Source organism: Pecten maximus, chromosome 2 (assembly GCF_902652985.1).
Source record: "Pecten maximus chromosome 2, xPecMax1.1, whole genome shotgun sequence".
NCBI classification, from domain to species: Eukaryota; Metazoa; Mollusca; class Bivalvia; order Pectinida; family Pectinidae; genus Pecten; species Pecten maximus.
The window spans coordinates 38744245-38761668 of record NC_047016.1 but is presented as its reverse complement, the minus strand read 5'-3'; the positions used below and the strand labels follow the sequence as shown (position 1 = coordinate 38761668).

The 17424-nt window shown below is 35.7% G+C and overlaps 1 protein-coding gene across 1 annotated transcript in view; it reads right to left on the bottom strand.

Moving 5' to 3' along the window:
* The window catches only part of LOC117322023 (anaphase-promoting complex subunit 5-like), a 19961-nt gene extending 2685 nt beyond the window's left edge, over positions 1–17276 (bottom strand). Inside the window, exons 1-15 of the mRNA XM_033876727.1 lie at positions 17213–17276; positions 11896–12205; positions 11334–11416; positions 10927–11048; positions 10197–10431; positions 9155–9221; positions 8739–8840; positions 8182–8384; positions 7842–7923; positions 7295–7387; positions 5581–5648; positions 4689–4802; positions 4191–4314; positions 3330–3526; positions 1627–1743 (exon numbers count right to left, since the gene is read on the bottom strand). Of these exons, the coding sequence (XP_033732618.1) occupies positions 1627–1743; positions 3330–3526; positions 4191–4314; positions 4689–4802; positions 5581–5648; positions 7295–7387; positions 7842–7923; positions 8182–8384; positions 8739–8840; positions 9155–9221; positions 10197–10431; positions 10927–11048; positions 11334–11416; positions 11896–12141 (1853 nt within the window). The 5' untranslated portion in view covers positions 12142–12205; positions 17213–17276. The remainder of the gene's footprint in view (positions 1–1626; positions 1744–3329; positions 3527–4190; positions 4315–4688; positions 4803–5580; positions 5649–7294; positions 7388–7841; positions 7924–8181; positions 8385–8738; positions 8841–9154; positions 9222–10196; positions 10432–10926; positions 11049–11333; positions 11417–11895; positions 12206–17212) is intronic.
* Between the last annotated feature and the right edge of the window lie 148 nt (positions 17277–17424).

Sequence of the window (17424 nt, the reverse complement as noted above, 5' to 3'; positions counted from 1 at the left end):
ACAACACAGTGAAATACAACACAACACAATGAAGTACAACACAACATAGTGAAATACAACACAACACAATGAAGTACAACACAATACAGTGAAGTACAACACAACACAGTGAAATACAACACAACACAATGAAGTACAACACAACACAGTGAAATACAACACAACACAATGAAGTACAACACAACACAGTGCAATACAACACAATGAAGTACAACACAAAACAGTGAAATACAACTCCACTTACTGAAGTACAACACAACACATTGAAATACAACACAACACAGTAAAGTACAACACAACACAGTGAAATACAACACAACACAATGAAGTACAACACAACACAGTGAAATACAACACAACACAGCGAAGTACAACACAATACAGTGAAATACAACACAATACAGTGAAATACAACACAACACAATGAAGTACAACACAACACAGTGAAATACAACTCCACTTACTGAAGTACAACACAACATAGTGAAATACAACTCCACATACTGAAGTACAACACAACACAGTGAAATACAACACAACACAGTGAAATACAACACAACACAATGATGTACAACACAACACAGTGAAATACAACTCCACATACTGAAGTACAACACAACACAGTGAAATACAACACAACACAGTGAAATACAACACAACACAATGATGTACAACACAACACAGTGAAATACAACTCCGCATACTGAAGTACAACACAACACAATGAAATACAACACAACACAGTGAAGTACAACACAACACAGTGAAATACAACACAACACAATGAAGTACAACACAACATAGTGAAATACAACTCCACATACTGAAGTACAACACAACACAGTGAAATACAACTCCACATACTGAAGTACAACAAAGTGAAATACAACACAACACAATGAAGTATAACACAACATAGTGAAATACAACACAACAGAGTGAAGTATAAAACAACACAGTGAAACACAACACAACATAGTGAAATACAACACATACTGTGTACAACACAACACAGTGAAGTATAAAACAACACATTGTAATGTACAACATAATACATTATCATTAAACTTGCCACACTGAAGTACAACACAACACATTTGATTCTCATATAATGAACAACAAGATACTGCCCTAAAATACAACATACATAACATAGTAGAGAAGATCATGATACAATGTACTAAAATGTATTGTAAAATACAGTCTTGTTTGTGGTTAATACACATACATGATGCAAGATTGATTTAATATGAAACAAGAAAATGTGACGTTTTAACCAGCAATATAAAACCACCCCACAACAGTATACCAATATAACATAACTCGAACCTCCTGGATCCAAACCACACAGGAGACATGTAATTTGTTCACGTATGAGATGTTAAGATTATTTCATAACAACACAAATTATACTCATATACTGCAGGAGTACTGATAATTGAAATATGTGGCATTTTTAAATGACACCCAGTGCTTTACTGTACACACACTGAAATACTTTAAAACACTTGATATATAACTGAAATAAATTACAGTAATGACAAAGCAACATATTATTTTTCCTACATAATTGTACAGTGATAAAGAACTTGGTTGTGATCCGAGAGTAATCCTTGTCCACAGTACCTGCATGGGTAGTCTGGTGTATATTTAGACTGGTTTTGTCGGTACTTCTCCATCAAGTTGTGGAGGGAATTCAGGGCTGTGGGTATGTCTCCTTTCTCTTTGTTCAGTATGGCACTCCTAGGGGAACAATTAAATACTTAGGTAAAATATAACACAAATCTTGGATTCGGAAATACATGTAACATAAACAAATATGTTCAGTGCTAATGGAAAGATTTAAAACATTTTACAAGATTAATAACAAGACCTCTTGAAGCTTCAAATGTCATTATCAACTTAGACCAAATATTGGTGACCTCAAACTCAAGTCCTGTGATGCCAACCTGACACAGGTGATCGTCACCCGAGAATGGTCACTTCTATGTAAGATTGATGACAATTGCTTGGTATTGATGACCATTGGTCAAGTCCTGTGATGCCAACCTGAGACGAGGTGACCTTTACCTGAGAATGGTCACTTTTATGTGATATTGATGACAATTACTAGTACATTGACAACCAGATTGGTGACATTCACTTAAGTCTGGTGATGCCTACCTCAGTCTGGTAACCCTACTTTAAATATATTGCCACTACCCAAGATTGATGGCAATAATCTGGCATTGGTGACTTTTACTGGCCCTACAGAAAATAGATGACCACTACATGAGATTATTGAATGAATCTGGTGGCTGTGACACCCTTCTAAACATAAATGACCACTACCTGAAATTATTGAATGAATCTGGTGGCTGTGACACCCTTCACAACATAGATGACCACTACCAGAGACTGGAATGGTAACATGATATCAGACTGCTTTTCTTTACCTTTGACTAACTATACTTACCCTCAGCTGGTGATCATCACAATATTACATACTGTAAATGTACATAATTAAGTGGTAATCTTAGTCAATGATTTTAACTCTGGAAGAATTTTGCTAAATTTTAATCATGCTAATGATAGTTCATCTACAATATTTTATATGACAAGTATTGTCAGTGTGCTAATTTATGCTGGTGGTACCTTAAGAGATCAATTACCCCAAATTTAGACTGTTGTTATAAAGTTTATTATCCTTATTTAGATCTGATGGCCTCTATCCGAGACTAGTGACTTCTTTTTGTGGGTTAGGAAACGTACCTCATCTCACTGACCCCCACCACGGCCAAGCAACCTCCACCCTAAGCCTTTTGGCCCCCTCTTTCATCCGATGACCCTTTCCTCAACCTGGTGACCTCTGACTTGACATAGTGACCTTATCTTAGCCTGCCTCAGCTTGATGACCCTTACATTGGCCTGGTAGCCCCCATCTCAGCATAGTAATTCCTACATCCTCCCAGTGATTCCACTTTTGCCTGGGACCCCCACCTCAGTCTAGTGACCCCTTATCTCGCCTAGTGACCTCTACCTTAGTCTACTGACCCCTACCTTGGCCTGGTGACCCCTAACGCAGTCTAGTGACCCCTAATCTGGCCTAGTGACCTCTACCTTAGTCTACTGGCCCCTACCTTGGCCTAGGACCCCCACATCAGTCTAGTGACCCCTAATCTGACCGAGTGACCCCTACCTTGGCCTGGTGACCCCTAACTCAGTCTAGTGACCCCTACCTTAGCCTGGTGACCCCTAACTCAGCCTTGTGTCACCTAACCTTGGTCTGGTGACCCCTTCCTTGGCCTAGTGACCCATAAATCAGCCTCCTGACCCATTTTCCACCCTACCTAAGACAAGCCTCATCCTCGTCCAGCCCACGGAGATTGTTGACAGCCTGGTCAGTTGCTGTCCAATTTCTATTGAGAAGTGTTTTATCAAACTGGATCTCTTGTTCACATGACATCCATATATGGGCATGCTGTGTGTGTGAGGGGAACCTCTGTTTGGCTGTGTTGATGATTTCCAGGGCGGCAGTGTAGTGGCCCTATTAATAAACATACAATATAACTCAATGAAAAAACACCAAATCCAGTTACAAATACATAAAAATATTGAAGAATGGTTTTGAAATTTACTAATTTAGTTTGTTATTTTCATTTACTACTGTGTTACAGCTAAAAAATGTTGTGCATCAGTAGATATTGGGTGTGATCAATTACCTGAAGATGGACTGTTGTTAGTGATAATGCTGTGTTTATCTCTCTATATTTTTTATATGTATACATATATACACATCCTACCGGAAGACTCAAGAAATAAAGGAATTCTATGCATGGTGGACACAGGAGAAAATGTTTAATGCTAAACATATGTGATTATTTTAACTAAATCACTTAATTCTAGTGGTTTTTGTTAATGTCTGTCAATAACTGAGTGGCATGTAGTTTAGATATGTTCTTAATAATCAAATAATAGCTGTAATTGTTTTATATGTGCATGTGGAACGTGTGAATGTAATTGTAAGCAAGATATACAAATGAGTTATCTCCCTTGGGTTTTTCTTTTATAATTTTGATTTCAAAATTTAAATTCTGTTTTTGACAAACCTAGAGCCTTACTAAGACATTCTACTTTAATATCCCTACAAGAAAAAAATACTTGATACAGTTAATTCACTCCAGGATGACTGTCAGTGAAAGACTTCCTACCTGATCAGAGAAGTGTCTGGCCATGTCGCACAGCGAGATACACACCGACTCGCCATTGTGGTAAATACCGCTGTCTGATGTGTCTAGATTTAGAACCAGCTGACTAGACATGGAGGAGTTCTCTCTACAAACATATACCACACATATTGCTACAGACAGTCAGCAGACATAAACCAACCAATTCAAGACTCTGATAGATACAGAAGAGTGCAGCGTGAGAAAGTTTATAGTGGTATGTGATTTCAACATCTTCACATACTGATTAGCTAAATTTCCACAAGGGTTACATGATCAACAGGGCAAGCATGATTGCTATTATATTATACCAAGGGTTGCTACATTGTGTATTTAATACAATTATTCAATTTTACCAAGTAAAATACAAGAAACTTAATATTTTGAAACATTACAATTCTACACCATATTGTACTGTCTTTATAGTATAGACATTAAACACTCAGGTTATATACAAATACTCTGTTTGATGACGAGTGTTACCTTTTGCCATACAAGTTCCACAGTGCTCCTTTCTGGGCATAACTCACACACATGAAGTGGGACTGGGAATGTTGGCAGTTCAATATGTCACTCTTCAGCAAAAAGTCAAATACACTGTGGGAGGGACAATGAAATGTTACACTTATTATACATCATGTTTATAACAATGCCTGTGATTAGCTGAAATGCATCACTTTGCCTGGAAATAAAACATCATATTTCCGTGATTCAAATGAGCCAGGGAAATAAAATGTCATAACTTCCTGAAGCACGTGCCCCCCCATGGCGACCCTCTCTGATTGTCGCATGAGTGGTCGTTCTTGTCAGTTCAGTTTTGTAAACCAAATGAACATAAAAACCTTAAGCTTGGTTTCATAAAACAATCAAAATTTGAAATTTAATCAACTTGTAATTAAAAAAAAAATTTGACAAAATTAAGGTTTGTCTACCTTCAGCAGTCATACTCCCCTCTAGCTACACCCTCAGGGAATATGACAACTTCAGGTAGATAAATTTTCAAACCACCCTACCAAGAGGGCCATGAATGTATAACATTGTATACAGAAAACCTCACCTGAATAGCTGAAATGCCTATCCTCATATATTATGCTATCTCCTGGTTTATAACACACTTCAAACTTCCTTTTTACCACAAAATATTCCTTGGTCACCTGATACATGATATAGGATTAACTTTTATATATTTTTCAGGATCTTTGATTGTATTCCATCTATCAATAAATGGTGACATTAGCTAGGTGACATTTGACGCAATAGTAACAGAATACAAATGTAAACCTTTATCATGAACAAATATTATGATAATAATTCTTCAAATGCTTGAGCTGTACTAACTTGCCACAACTGTAGGGTGACCTAAATTGTACTCTACCTTGCAGGCTTGGCAGTAGCAAAAGCATTGTGGCGGGCAAGTGCTTGAATTCCGAGAGATGTGATATTCTGAAAGATGTCAATAAAACGTAAATGTAGATCAAACTAAAAGCTTTGTCAAGAAAAATTGTAAAAAAATGATAAAACCTTCATATTTTCTTTTGAAAGGAACGAAATGACCTTTCCAAAATGAATGTTGATAGTAGGAGAGTTACAGTTGCCATCTATTACTTCATAGCGTCATATGCTTTATTCATACACTTATTAGCAGCATTCCTTTGGTACACCTTTGTATGTGAAGAAGAACATTAAACAGTTTTTATTTTGATAAATCTGAAGTTGTTAGGATGTTTTTTGAGGAAGCATTAAAAGTATGTTTGTATACACATGTATGTAGGTTCAGGCTTTGTCATTTCTTATGTGAATTCAGTTTTAAATGGATTTAAATAAAATTTATTACTTTTTCCTATAGACTGTGCCATCATACTTTTAACTTACTGGGAGAGAGAGATCGAGACTTTTCCCTATAGACTGTGGCATCAGACCTTTAACTTACTGGGAGAGAGAGATCGAGACTTTTCCCTATAGACTGTGGCATCAGACCTTTAACTTACTGGGAGAGAGAGATCAAGACTTTTCCCTATAGATTGTGTCATCAGACCTTTAACTTACTGGAAGAGAGAGATCGAGACTTTTCCCTATAGACTGTGCCATCAGATCTCTAACTTACTGGGAGAGAGAGATCGAGACTTTCCCCTATAGACTGTGCCATCAGACCTTTAACTTACTGGGAGAGAGAGATCGAGACTTTTCCCTATAGACTGTGCCATCAGACCTTTAACTTACTGGGAGAGAGAGATCGAGACATTTCCCTATAGACTGTGGCATCAGACCTTTAACTTACTGGGAGAGAGAGATCGAGACTTTTCCCTATAGACTGTGGCATCAGACCTTTAACTTACTGGGAGAGAGAGATCGAGGCATTTCCCTATAGACTGTGCCATCAGACCTTTAACTTACTGGGAGAGAGAGATCGAGACTTTTCTCTATAGACTGTGCCATCAGATCTCTAACTTACTGGGAGAGAGAGATCGAGACTTTTCCCTATAGACTGTGCCATCAGACCTCTAACTTACTGGGAGAGAGAGATCGAGACTTTCCCTATAGACTGTGCCATCAGACCTCTAACTTACTGGGAGAGAGAGATCGAGACTTTTCCCTATAGACTGTGCCATCAGACCTATAACTTACTGGGAGAGAGAGATCGAGACTTTTCCCTATAGACTGTGCCATCAGACCTTTAACTTACTGGGAGAGAGAGATCAAGACTTTTCCCTATAGACTGTGCCATCAGACCTTTAACTTACTGGGAGAGAGAGATCGAGACTTTTCCCTATAGACTGTGCCATCAGATCTCTAACTTACTGGGAGAGAGAGATCGAGACTTTTCCCTATAGACTGTGCCATCAGACCTCTAACTTACTGGGAGAGAGAGATCGAGACTTTTCCCTTTAGACTGTGCCATCAGATCTCTAACTTACTGGGAGAGAGAGATCGAGACTTTTCCCTATAGACTGTGCCATCAGACCTCTAACTTACTGGGAGAGAGAGATCGAGACTTTTCCCTATAGACTGTGCCATCAGACCTCTAACTTACTGGGAGAGAGAGATCGAGACTTTTCCCTATAGACTGTGCCATCAGACCTATAACTTACTGGGAGAGAGAGATCGAGACTTTTCCCTATAGACTGTGCCATCAGACTGGCCGTTCTGGCTGAACCTGGCTCCTCTATTCTGTGTTGCCAACTCTGTAACAAGAGTAAACATTTAAAAACCTACCAGACGATTTCAGTCGACATACATCAATATCAAATCTGACTTCAATCTTATTCTATACACAGTAAAACTTGTCTGTAATGAATTACACAGGATCAGAGGAATATTCATTAAATCCAGAATTTGTTACAATAGGTTTTGAAATATATAAGGTTGAGTCAAATGTGTGAATTTTTTTTATTTACTTCATAATAACCAGAAACTCTCAGGATTGTTTGACTATTATATATTATCAAGTTTCTGCAATGATTTTGATGTAAAGCAATACAATATTGAAGAGAATAATATCATTGAGGCTCTAACTTTTTTAGTTTTTCATTAAAATGAGGCATAATGTTGTACAAAAAACATTTTTTTATAATGGTTCTCTTACTCCGACATTGTTATTAAGAACTAAATCAAGTTAATTAAGTTAAATGTGCCTACCAATGCGTGCTGTAGACAAACATGGTCGTTCGTTTCCTGGGCCATACTGATAGCTTCACGTAAGGCAGCCAGGGACTCGTCTCTGTAGGTAAAATTATAAAGGTCACATTTACATAGAGTAGTGGCCATCAATAGATAAGCATCAGTAAACACTATTATCCTCTCTCAAGGGGCATAAAAATGAATTCACATAAATAAGTTCTCAACAAATTACTGCACTAATTTTGTTTCTGATCCATCATCTACTTCCTCAGATGAATGCGACAAATCAAGTTCCTTTTCTTTAACACTAAGCATTGTTTATTATAAACAAGCCCTGCTACAATCATTCATTTCTAACCTGTGTCCAAATCGGAAGTGTAGAGCAGCGAGGTTGAGAGCAGCATATCTCCTGCTGATGTTGTCCTCTTCACGGTTTTTACTGCTAACCTGCATGGCATTACCTCCCGAGAGGGTATTGTTACGGTCAAAGTAGTGGTACAGGTTGTGTACGGCAGTACAGTACTCACGAACTCGTAGGTTGTTCAGGTAACTCAGGAAATGCTGTTAAAATATATTATATTACCTGTTGTAGTTTAATAAATTACTGTAATTTCATATCAAACAAATTTTTATTACAGTGAATGATGTTGGGGTAACTTCACTAAAAACCTCCTGGTAAAATTGTAGCAGATTTCTATTGCTTCTGTAAACATAACAAGCAACAGACCAATGCTTTGAATTAAACATATTAAGATGTTTGTTGTTTGAACATGTAGAAGACATTCCGCCTCTGTGATATCTGTTTTAGATTTTAACATGTCTATTGATAAAAACATGAAAGGCCACAAACTAATTCTGTGAAATCTTCGAGCTACAGTTAAATCCGATGATTATGTGGACATATAGAAGACATACCGCCTCTGCGATGTCTGGGTTAGATTTTAACATGTCTGTTATTTTGTCCTGCAGTTTTGTTGGAGGTAACGCTTCACTCTCGTTGTGTTGGAGCAGGAACCCCTGAAAAATGGATAAAAATCATTAATATTTCGCAGATGAAATGTAAAAAAAATAAAATATCCTCATAATGCTGGTTCTTAATATAGAAATACACTAAAAGGTAATCATAATCACTTTCAACTTTTTCCTTTAAATTTTAATTATCAGATAATTTAGCTTTCTTCAAAACCAAAAGTTGCCATTAACAATGGAACAGATGTTTTTCACGGTTTATCTTTATATATATATATTTAAAGTTGAAAAAAAATCACACTTTTTGCCGGGTGAGATAACATTTGTTGAACTGAGAGTTACAACTTTGTCTGGTATTTTACCTGTCTGGAGATGAAATATTCAGCTTGTTTGTGAGAGTAAAATCCTCCTTCAAATTCACCAAACTTTCTGAAAATAACCATTACGGTAATGTTACAAGTATTGTTCACTCTGTGTTTCCACAAATCAACCAAAGAATGAAGTGGTGTACTTTTCCATATTTTTTCATGTGCTCTAAATGTACATCCCCTATTTGTTGACTTTTTTATCATTATTTTTTGTTGTAAGAAATGGATGTCAATTAAAGAGCGTTTTACAACAGTTAATTTTGACACAATTAAACAGAATTAAATCATTGCATCATTGTTTTTTTTTTTTTGTGAATTAAAATCCTTCTGAATGCTTGTCTTTAAGTTAAACAATGAATGCTTGTCTTTAAGTTAAGCAATCATTGATATTAATTCTTGTACGGCATTCAATCATCATGATTTACCATAACATTACCTTACGTCGTCAAAGATTACCTGACCTTACCTTCTCCCAAAATTACTTAACTTACTTTCACTTATTTAATAAGTCTCTGAACTTATCTTCCTCCATGAATAAAGTCATGCAATCTAATTAAAATCTAGATGCTCATTCTCACTCACTACATTACATGAACATCTAACGACATCGCATAAGTGGTCACGCCAGGGTGACCTTTTGGATTAACCAATCAAATTACTTCTTACAGAATCTTGGAATTGAACTTTGTATGTGCGAAATAGCATGACTAGAGTGCACAGCTTGCAAAATCTGTCAATCTGTTTCAAGTCATTTCGTCCAACGAAGCATACAGATATACACATGCTATACCGAAATGGTTAGCTTCAGATGCATGATGTGACGAATGGGTGAGATTGATGACATCAAAAAATTGATAATTCGACCTGAAAGAGAAATAATGAGATAACAAAGGTCACCAGAATGTGACCCTTTTGCAATGTTGTTAGATGTTCATGTATCGTAGTAAGAATGAGCATCTATATTTTAATTAGATTGAAAGTCACATTCAGGTCAATTACTGATCTTGTAACCTTCCCCTAACATTCTCACTCTTACCCTTCCCCAAGGTTACTGGGGTCATATGACTTAGCCAGTCCACTCCGTGTAAGCTTGCCAAGGCCACATTGACTAGTGATGGAGTCGATGAGGGAGCCGCCGAAGTTATCACTTTCCTCAGCAGCCAGAGGGGTATTGAAAGCCTCATAGTAATCTTTGTATCGAGTATACAGCTTCGTCACCTGGCTGAACGATAACTTGTCAAAAGCATGTATCATCCTCCGAAGGAATAAACCTACAAAAAAATATTTTACTCTAAAATCTAGATTCTTTTACCCATTAACTTGCCATTACATATTTTGTATTTCTACATCTCATGTATTTTCCATTAAAACAATACCCATAAACTCGCTATTAATTCTAATATATCATACAATAATTTTCAATCAAAACAAATTTTACTTCTAAACTTACAATATTTCATTCTTGAAGTTACCAACTCATTGTGATAATCTATCATTGCTAATTGTATATCATAATCTTCCATTTTGAGCATTAAAGAATACAAAATGTGTCATTTCATTTGGGAAGTCCCTTTCAAAAGTCGAGTCCTCCCCTTTACAATTGTCATGCTCTGATTTACATATGGGGACAAATATAAGCATCAGAACAAATATTAGTAATACATGGGATCATGAACTTGCTACCCGATATTTAATAATTTTCCATTACAGATGTTAAAGTATACAAATTTTATTTAGTATTTGTCATACCTAAGTACCATACAAACCTAGTACACTGCTGCCAACAATGACGGGATCAGGTAAGGATTCACTGGGTTGTAAAATTCTCTGTAATTCTTGAAAAAAGTCCATAAATGGCAATACACCTTCCATGTAGAATTCTCGCAATCTAAAATGAAAGTTGAAGAATGGATTAACTAAAGGAACATACTTTAATTACATAAATACATTTATAGTAAGAAAATTATTAACAGGATAAGCACTGTAATAATATCAAAATCATTAGAACAAAATGCTTTCATTTGAAATCTGCGGACACACCTAGGATTAAACTTGCAAATGTTAACACATAGGAGATTTCACAAAGAAATGAGAAGGTACCAGCTGAACTTCAGCATACATGTACATGTAAAATAATCAAAAAATATATCAAACAATTCACACTGTGACTCACCTGTCTGTAAAGTTATCCAACAGTGTTGGCTGTAGGATAGACTGTACTTGTTCTAGCAACTCCTTTAATGACAAATCTGGGCTCTGCAAAACAATGATAAATTGAATGGAATTCAACTCTTCCTTATTTTCATAAGGCAAACAATCCTGGTTAGATTAATACTTACACATGTAGATCAGGACTCAAAGGGAACATTTTTACCAGGTGGCCTATTTGGCTACCAAGTCATAAAATCTAGGCGCCAATTGGAAAAGTTAATTGCCTGACCTAGTTGTCTTCCCAATTAAAAAAAAAAAAAAAAAAACAACTAATTCTTTGGGTCAGTAAAAGATCTCTCTCTAACTTTTTCAATGGTGAATTATATACAACGTATCCATATATTATGTATTTACAGCAGATACTGGAGCCAGCTAAAAATTGGCAGATATTTTATCAGAAAACAAACATCTGAGAAATAGAACTTTAAATTTAACTAATATCATGATCACAAAAGCATTACAAACTACTAATTATATATAATTGCTACAAAGTATTTTCGAATTAATCAATCATTTTAGTTTACCTGTAATAATTTCAAAATTGAGGTCATGAAGTCCCGTTTCTCAGTTTCGGTGAATTTCTGATACATGTATCCTGGTAACTGATGACCTATGCCGACCATCGGCACTGTTGTGTCTCTTTTCTTCATTTCACAGTACTCGAATATCAGAGCCAGTAGTGCCACCTTGTGAGGAGTTACGTGTTCGTGTAAAGGTTTCTGGCCATGGGCACCAAACACAAATAAATCTGTTTTACTAGACGTTGCCATCGTCAGTTGTTTTCCCTTTGATTACATCTGACTACTGTTCACTTCATATCTGATGATGCTGTACCTAAAAATTGAAAATTTTAGAGAAGGGGTTAATTGTATTTATTATGTTTATACAAAGTTTGTATGCCAATAACTTAGATTTGAAACTATATACATATGTATATATACGTATAATTCATCATATGTAAAAACATTGTTGAATACCCACGATCTAAAGTATAAAATTAAACAAGAGATTCCCAGAGGGATCGTGGCACTCCCATTAAAATCTGAGAAAGATCCATGAAGAACTTTCTGAGAAATAGCGATAACAAACCTCAACTGTCAAAATTAAAAATGGCCCACTGGCTGTCGGCCACCTTGTATTCCAATCAGTCTCAAAAAAGAACAAGCACATCCAGGAACCAGGGGAATCTACAGGTGAAATTTGAGAAAGATCCATGGAGAACTTTCTGAGAAATAACATTAACAAACTTCAGCTGTCAAAATTCAAAATGGCCACCAGCTGTCAGCCATCTTGTTTTCCAATCAGTCTCAAAATAGAACAAGCACATCCAGGAACCAGGGGGAAATTAGAAATGAATTTTGAGAAGAATCCATGAATGACTTTCTAAGAAATAGCTATATAGGGAAAACAAGAAATGTTTAAGGATAGATGGACAGATATGTGACGAAACATCTATGTCAAGAGCAATTTGAATAGCCCACGTGCACCATCAAAGAAATTACGTGGATTATTATAATGTGAATTTAGTTCATATTATATAACAATACAAAAATTCCATTGTTTTCCTGACTACTACATTTGGGTCTGAATTAAGACTCCATTCCCATTTTTGTATGTTGTTTGTTTATATTTATTTATATTTCCTAATTGTCATCAAAATTCCCCAAAGCTTTCCCATTTAATCCTAATTCCACAATTTAGCTGTAAAGAAAAATCCAAATTTCTACCAGAAGTCAATTTCCCAAAATAGCCAGCCCAGGAGACACACTGCATTCAAATGATATAATCCATGCTTTATGTAAAATAATTATTCACACAGAATCAAATATGAAAGTTAATTAAATTCAAGTTCTTTGGTGTATGTATTGATCACTAATTAGTACTATATATATTTTCTTTTCTTCTATATATGTCCATCATTACATCATAATAGTGATGTCAACAATTGATTGTGCCATGACATTCACAATATGTATAACTGACATGCATGGAAACTGTTAGATAATGTCCTGACCCAGTGAACTTATAAAGTGCTCTTCGTGAGTCTCCAGGCAATATATACCAGGTATGTACAATGTAGATAAAATGATTTCATATACTGGCCCGGTACATGTACACAAGTAATGCATGCATGGACACAAACATTATCATTTTGTTAAAAACATGAGTGTTTATGACACACACATGTATTTTAAAGTATATATATGATAATGTTACCAGAAGACACACCACTTAAAATCTTATCTTATCTCAGGTCGGGGATATATACCTACGTACATACACTATATGATGGCTACAGTAAACTCTAAATTTTACATATACATGTGTATAAGGATTGTAAATGATCACTGTGCTTAAGCTGAAAGACTCGTGCAAGTTATATTTTCTCACAATTATTTCTAGTGTTTTATCCATAAAAATGAAAATGATTTGGAAACTATAGAGTTAAAGCAGTCTGGGATTGATCATGACAAGTGCAAAACTATTATAGTCATTGCTGCTGCCTCACATGTTCATGTGGCTTGGAGTGTTCCTGTGTAAAGGTAAGACTATGTACATCGTACTTTAAAAGATTGCTTTTTACATCATTGACTTTTTCAGCAGCAGGAGTTATAATACAGCAACAATGTTAGATGTTAAACTTAAATGAAGTTAGTTCAGAAAACACATGTTTATCCAAAGACAGAAAAACAGGAATTCTGTACCCAGTTACCAAATAGGATACCTATATATAGCTATATGGCATGCCAATTGCAAAGTGTCAATTAATACATATAATACTTGAGAGAAAAGATTTGACCTTAAGGGCAAATACCTTTTAGTCATTTTGTGTTTTTTACTTTTATGATTTGACCTTAAATATGAAATATTTCATTTCATGTAAAGTCAAATCTTTTAACCTTAAGCGCAAATAACTATGATTGGGTCATGATCACATAATGGCAAAGGTGAAATACTTGAAGTCAAAAGATCTGCCCTTAAGGTCAAATACTTTTCTCTTAAGTATTACCTGTACATTTGTATATGTTTTATTTTATACTTTGGCATGCCATACATACCCACCAATTTTTGCTTAGTCTGCACCTCTTAGTTCCTACCAAGACACTGTGTGGTATAAATAAGTCTTCCGTACATGACCAATAAGTGACATTTTTGGATGTACAGATGAAGTCCAGAATCAAGATATGCAAGTATATTCATTGTAGTGATAACACAATTCATAATAGCTATATATAGTGTTATTATTTTAGTTAGTTTTTGCGCCAATATCATTGGACGTTGAGACCCCACGTGACCATCCTTAAAACAGTGATCGACCGATAAAAGTTGATTGAAAAAGTTGATTGACCGATCCATCTATAAATAGATCGGGAAAAAAACCGCGGCAGAGCATCAGAGCATGTTAGTCATTTGAGCGTTTGATTCAGAAGGGCACTGAAATAAACAGTCAAGCGTCTAGCGTGATCTTGATTGTAAACAATCGCAGACGAGACGAGTCGAAATGGCTGACAGGTTTGCTTCTCTGTCAGTGGATGAAAAAGACAGAATCTTTAACAACATTATGACTGTCACCGGACACAGGTCAGAGTCATCTTTAAAAACATATTCGGGCCAGACCAGTGAAAACACTAAAAAACTGATGTCAGAAACTATAAGTAAGAAAACTCAAGCTACATGTAGTAAAACAGTTTCAACTTCCTCCAATCGCAGTGAATTACTTGCTATTGATGATATTGATGTATCAAATATACAGCCTCTATCAGATTCACAGTCTGATGTACTAATGAAAGATCTATTATCAGATGATGATGGTGTAGATGAAATGATCAGACTACTAGATATCCCCAATTCTCAGCAATCAACTTCCTTTTCCATCAATACAAAGCCAGTTGCAAATTTGCCCCAGATTCCTGTACCAGTATTCAACAGTTGTCAAAACATAACCATCAATTATAACATTTTTCAGAAATGAAAATTCTTTTGTTGTGACAGAAATAAATGTTCAAATTTGAAGAAATGTTTTATTGTTTATTTGATGAACACAAAACCAAGAAAAATAATAAAACAGTTATAGCCTTTAGATTTCGGTCGATGCATGGTTTTATTGACCGAAGAAAAATTATCAACCTCGGACTTCGTCCTCGGTCGATAATTTTTCTTCGGTCAATAAAACCATGCATCGACCTCATCAAAAGGCTATAATTGTATAATATCAACAATCCATTGTAATGATATCTGATGCACCTATATATATATTCATTTCGAATTGGTGATATCACAATTCATAATACTTCAATAGCTATATCACAAATTCATTATAGTAATATTAAATGAATACATGGCATCCAGTAGACCCTTGAGAGTATATTTTGACTGCCCAAATTGAGATCCGACTCTTGGGTTTGAAGGGACTTGTCTATTTGATATATGTTTTGACCATTCAGATTTCTCAGAAATAGTGATTTGACTTCTAAAATTGCTAAAAGTCAATTAAGGGTCAACTAGATGCCCTGGAATAGCTAGGTTATCATGATCACCACACTGAATATTATAATCATTTTCAGCTTTTCATAAGACTTCAGCGTTCATATGGTGTTATCACTATAATGAATTGATGGTACATGAGCCATTGAATTAGTGATACATGTATATCACAAATTCATTATGTTGGTATCACCTGATTGTTTTATTGCTAAAATATCCTTGAATATAAAGTAAAAACAGTGCCATATATATACATATATCTCAATAGGAATTTAGGAATTATAACTAAGGTCAAGATTGTATGTGATGACATCATTTTGGAGTGGGAAAGTTAAACAAATAAATGCCCGACGTACAGTATGCCATTACATCTCAAAAATAATAATGCAAAACACAGAAGATATCTCTGCAGCTCCTTAAATTACTAACACTGATTCGGTCGGAGTAGTGTGGCCAGGTATAGCACATGAGTATGGTGTATGAGGGGGGTGTATGTTGTATGTGTAGATCACAGGTGCCTGCCTCGGTTTTTATAAATTAATAACATATTAGAGTACATATCAATTAGTATATATGTACTCTTCTATATATGTTATTATTTTGTTGCGAATCTGGAATGGGTTGATCATCGGCAACCAGGTAGCTCAGTGGTAGAGGGTCCCAGGTTCGAATCCCGGTCTAGCTGGCAGCTATATTTTCTCTTTCTCCTAGCTGTTGCATAATTGGCGAGCTTGCACACCTACCCTTGTTTAAAGCATTGAGGGTATGCTTAGCAAGGGGATATCCGAACTTGTGGTCTTCAGGGGCAAAGACTTGAAAAAAAGGAGGGAGGAATGTAGCGGTGCTGGACGGTGTCAATCATCAGCGACCAGGTAGATCAGTGCACGTGGAAGTGTGTCCTTCTAGAGTTCAGAGTGTCGAATCCCAGTCTGGCTGCTACATTATCTCCTTCTCCTGTTACAATTTTATAAAACGACTCGGGGCACCTGGGTGTATATATGCATCTTCTGTTTAGTAACAGCTTTGCAAGTGCAAATACCACTCATTAAAAAATGTTTCTGTTCATTTCTTCCATTTTGATTTCAACAGAAATATGGAAGTTCGAATTTATGTTTCTGATTCTAGACATGAGTTTTGATATACAGTAGACCTACTGTAACCACAGTACAGTTCAGATGTTCTATCTTGTGATGTCTCTTTTGCAAGTTTTTAGTAAATCCTGTTTTGAATTTTGATATCATGTTTTCATGATGTTGACTTGACTACAAAAAACACACATTAAGAAGTCTTTCGAATTCCAATTATTTGTTTGATGAATTTACATTGCTGGCTTAATAAAATGAGTTTTACACTTACCACATTCACAATGTTTTCAACTTTAGCGCCATATTGGTTTAAAACTCGGAAGCCCTTTGATAAGAGGTGCTCCGAAAATGAAACACAACAAAATATACTTTTTAATTTGTACGTAATTCGTACAAAGTATTTATGCATTTGGAAGTATTCGTTTGAATGATGTTTTTGCTAATTATTCTCAACACTTCTTTTTATTTCTTACGAAAATAAAA